This window comes from Colobus angolensis, unplaced genomic scaffold (genome assembly GCF_000951035.1).
Source record: "Colobus angolensis palliatus isolate OR3802 unplaced genomic scaffold, Cang.pa_1.0 Scaffold242, whole genome shotgun sequence".
Taxonomy (NCBI): Eukaryota; Metazoa; Chordata; class Mammalia; order Primates; family Cercopithecidae; genus Colobus; species Colobus angolensis.
The window spans coordinates 705435-708386 of NW_012115622.1; the positions used below are offsets into that span (position 1 = coordinate 705435).

A 2952-nucleotide genomic window follows, 5' to 3' on the forward strand; every position below is an offset into this window, starting at 1 on the left:
GGAGAAAACCCGGGGGCCTGGCCGGGCGCAGGCCGCCCTTCCCGGCGGATCGGAACCCCAGCCCACACCGTGGTCTTTCCAGCACCTTAGACACCTGCCGGCTCCTCCCGAGCGGAGCTCAGGGCTGACCAAGCGCGGTCAGAGTGGCCGCCTACGGGGACTCGCCCGCGCCTTAGAGCGCTGGCAATGATGTGCGGATCCTCGCTGCTGCTGCTGGGAAGCTGTTGAGTGGCTGAATGACCCCAGGGGAGCCTGGGAGAGCCCTGAAGCCCTCAGCCACCAAGTGGCTAGGCTGGCAAGGGTTCATTCATTCATTGAACAAATACGAATGTGCAGCCGGTGCTGGGGTCATGATGGCTCTGGTGGGCAGCGAGGGGCCGGCCGGAGGAGCACAGTGCGGGCTCTGTAAGTGGGCTGAGGGCTGGGCCTTCTGGGGCTGGACCGGCCTTCACCTGCAGGCGGGGTTGGGGCAGGTGAGGAGCACATGGACCCGCCCGGAGCTCTTCCACCTTCCCGTGCTTACACCCCCTTCCTGGAACCTTATCCATACTCTCAGTCCTCGCTCTTACTGTGGGGGAGCTGCAGAGGATGTGGTTCTTCCACATTCCATCTCCACCCGCGCTGGGCAGGCTCTGAGATGGGGAGAACTCTCCTGGGCCTGAATGTGTGCCGTCCTGGGGCCCTGCAGTCCCTTGGGAGTGATGACTGAGACCAGATTCCCTGAGCTGGGGTCTTAAGGGCGTGGGGAGCGCAGAGGGATCCTCTGGCATCAGGAGTTGAGGTAGACAGCTCCAGGGAAGCGCTGCTGGGAGGAGGACCCTGGCCAAGCCTCTGCCTGCGGCCGGGAGTGTGTGTTCCTGCCCCTTCTGCCCCTCTTGCCCGGGGAGGGAAGAGGAAACCAGAGGTCAGCAGTTCGTGGCTGGGGTTTAAAGGCAGGGATCTCCCAGGACGGGCACAGGGAGCATGAGGAAACAGCTAGTGTCTCTGTTCGTGAGATGTGAGAGTGGCGACTGAGGTGAGGGGTGCAGAGACCTGCCGTGGCTGGGGCGAGGTGCTGTTAGTGCTTCTGGGGAGGTTGGGCAGGACTGGCAGGACTGAGGAGGTTGGGCAGGATAGACGGTGGCTATCAGGTGGTCTCAGGGTTGTGCAGGAGCTTGCCAGAGAGGGAAGCGGAGCGTGTCCCCAGGGTGGTACGGGGGGGGGGGTTCTAGGGGGAGGGTGCCTGGGTGGGAAGAGGTGTCGCATGCCCAGCTCAGAGGCCTTGCCTAGGGGTGCTCACAGGCTCAACTGATGTGAGGATGTTGATGGGAGGACTGAGGGTCCCACTCATTTGCAAGTGAGAACTGCCAGCCCAGCAGCCCCAGCAGTTCCTGGGCCCCTGGACTGACAAGGATGGATGAGGGTGATGGAGGCGGATGGACATTTGATGCCGGAGCCTGCCTTCCAGGCAGAAGGGCCGTGAGTCATCCTCTCCCCAGTGCCAAGTGGAGGGGCTGCGTTATTCGTTTTCAGGGCTGAGCAGGTCCTCGGTGTGACGGAGGACTGCGCACGTTGTTTCAGGCGACCTGGAGCACTGGCTCTGCCAGCCCATGAGAGACCTCCCTCTAGAGCTGTGGCCTCTGGAAATGCCTCCTGTGGTTGACATCTGGTCACCACTTGCCAACTGGGGCTGTGGAGGGCAGCGCAGTCCTGGAGTGTCCCTGAGAGCAGCTGGGCGTCTGCCCCTGCCCACCCCACAGGACCTCCCACTCACAGGGTCTAATTAGCAGCTCCATGGCTGCCATACCTTGCAGACCGCGCTCAGCGGCCACATGCATATCCTTGCCCCAAGCCAATGACAGGTCTGAAGAAGACACTGGTGGAGCTGAAGCCCAGGACAGAGACAAGCACCTGTGTGCCGGACGCTCATGGAGCACTTGATGTGTGCTCACTAGCTCATCTGGACGTCACGGTGGTCAGACTAGGGTAGTATCCCCATTCTCCAGATGGTGAAACTGAGGCAAGGAGAGGCTAAGTAACTTGTCCGAGGTCACAACCGAGGGAGTCGGACTCCAGGGTTTCGGCTCCGAGCATCATGCACGCTGCCCAGACTTCCCCTCCACATGTCACACCTATTAGGCCACCGGGGGTGAGGAGCCTTTCTGTGGCCTCGCTCCCCTCTGAGCCTCTGGGAGGGAGGCAGCCCAGGTTCCAAGGCAGCGAGTGATGTGTGCGGGAGAAGGGAAGCTTCCGGGGCAGGGGTTCAGAACCCTCCCAGTGGGGTTTTCTCCAAGAGCCACTGCTGGCAGGTTCCTACAGGCCCATCCAGCCCCAACACAGCCTGCCTCTTTTCCTTCTCTTCCTCCTTTTCTCTTTCTGCCTGCGTTGGCCCAAAATGAGGAAGTTTCACATAAAAGGCAAACGGGCCACAAAGCAGCTATTTCTAGAGGTGCTGCTGCCTTGCAGATTGAATTCTTGGTTGGCTTTTTAGGTGTTTGTTTTCAGGGTCCTTTTCTAGAGAAGAAGCTATCAACTAAGAAAAGGAGGAAGTGGCTTTGGGAGGCTGAGACGGGAGGCTTGCTTGAGTCCAGGAGGTCGAGGCTGTAGTGAGCTGTGATTGCACTGCTGCACTCCTTGAATCCTATCAGCTTGGCCCGGGCAGGGGTGGGAAATGGGGTTTTAAAGGGGAAAGACCACCATCTGGATTACAGACCGGACCTGAAAGGGGGCTGGTCACTTTTAGGCATGTAGAGTAACTGGAAAGACACGGTGTCCTAGTGGAAGCCGTGGGTGGCCTCTGTGGCTGCTGTGGCCCCAGGGGAGGAGGAGATACCTGTCTTCTGGGGCTGGGGCTCAGTCTGGCGCTGGGTCCAGATCACCAGGGAGCTTTCTGCAGAGCATCCTGCCTGGGCTTTGCCTGGTCTACATGGGACTCCCAGCCTGTGGCTCAACCCGCTTCTTTTTTTTTTTTTT

The 2952-nt window shown here is 60.2% G+C and overlaps 1 protein-coding gene across 1 annotated transcript in view; it reads left to right on the forward strand.

The window, feature by feature from the left end:
* Positions 1–2952, forward strand: part of BID (BH3 interacting domain death agonist) — a 38184-nt gene continuing 35232 nt past the window's right edge. The window contains exon 1 of the mRNA XM_011945647.1: positions 1–405. Coding sequence (XP_011801037.1) covers positions 329–405 — 77 coding nt within the window. The 5' untranslated portion in view covers positions 1–328. The remainder of the gene's footprint in view (positions 406–2952) is intronic.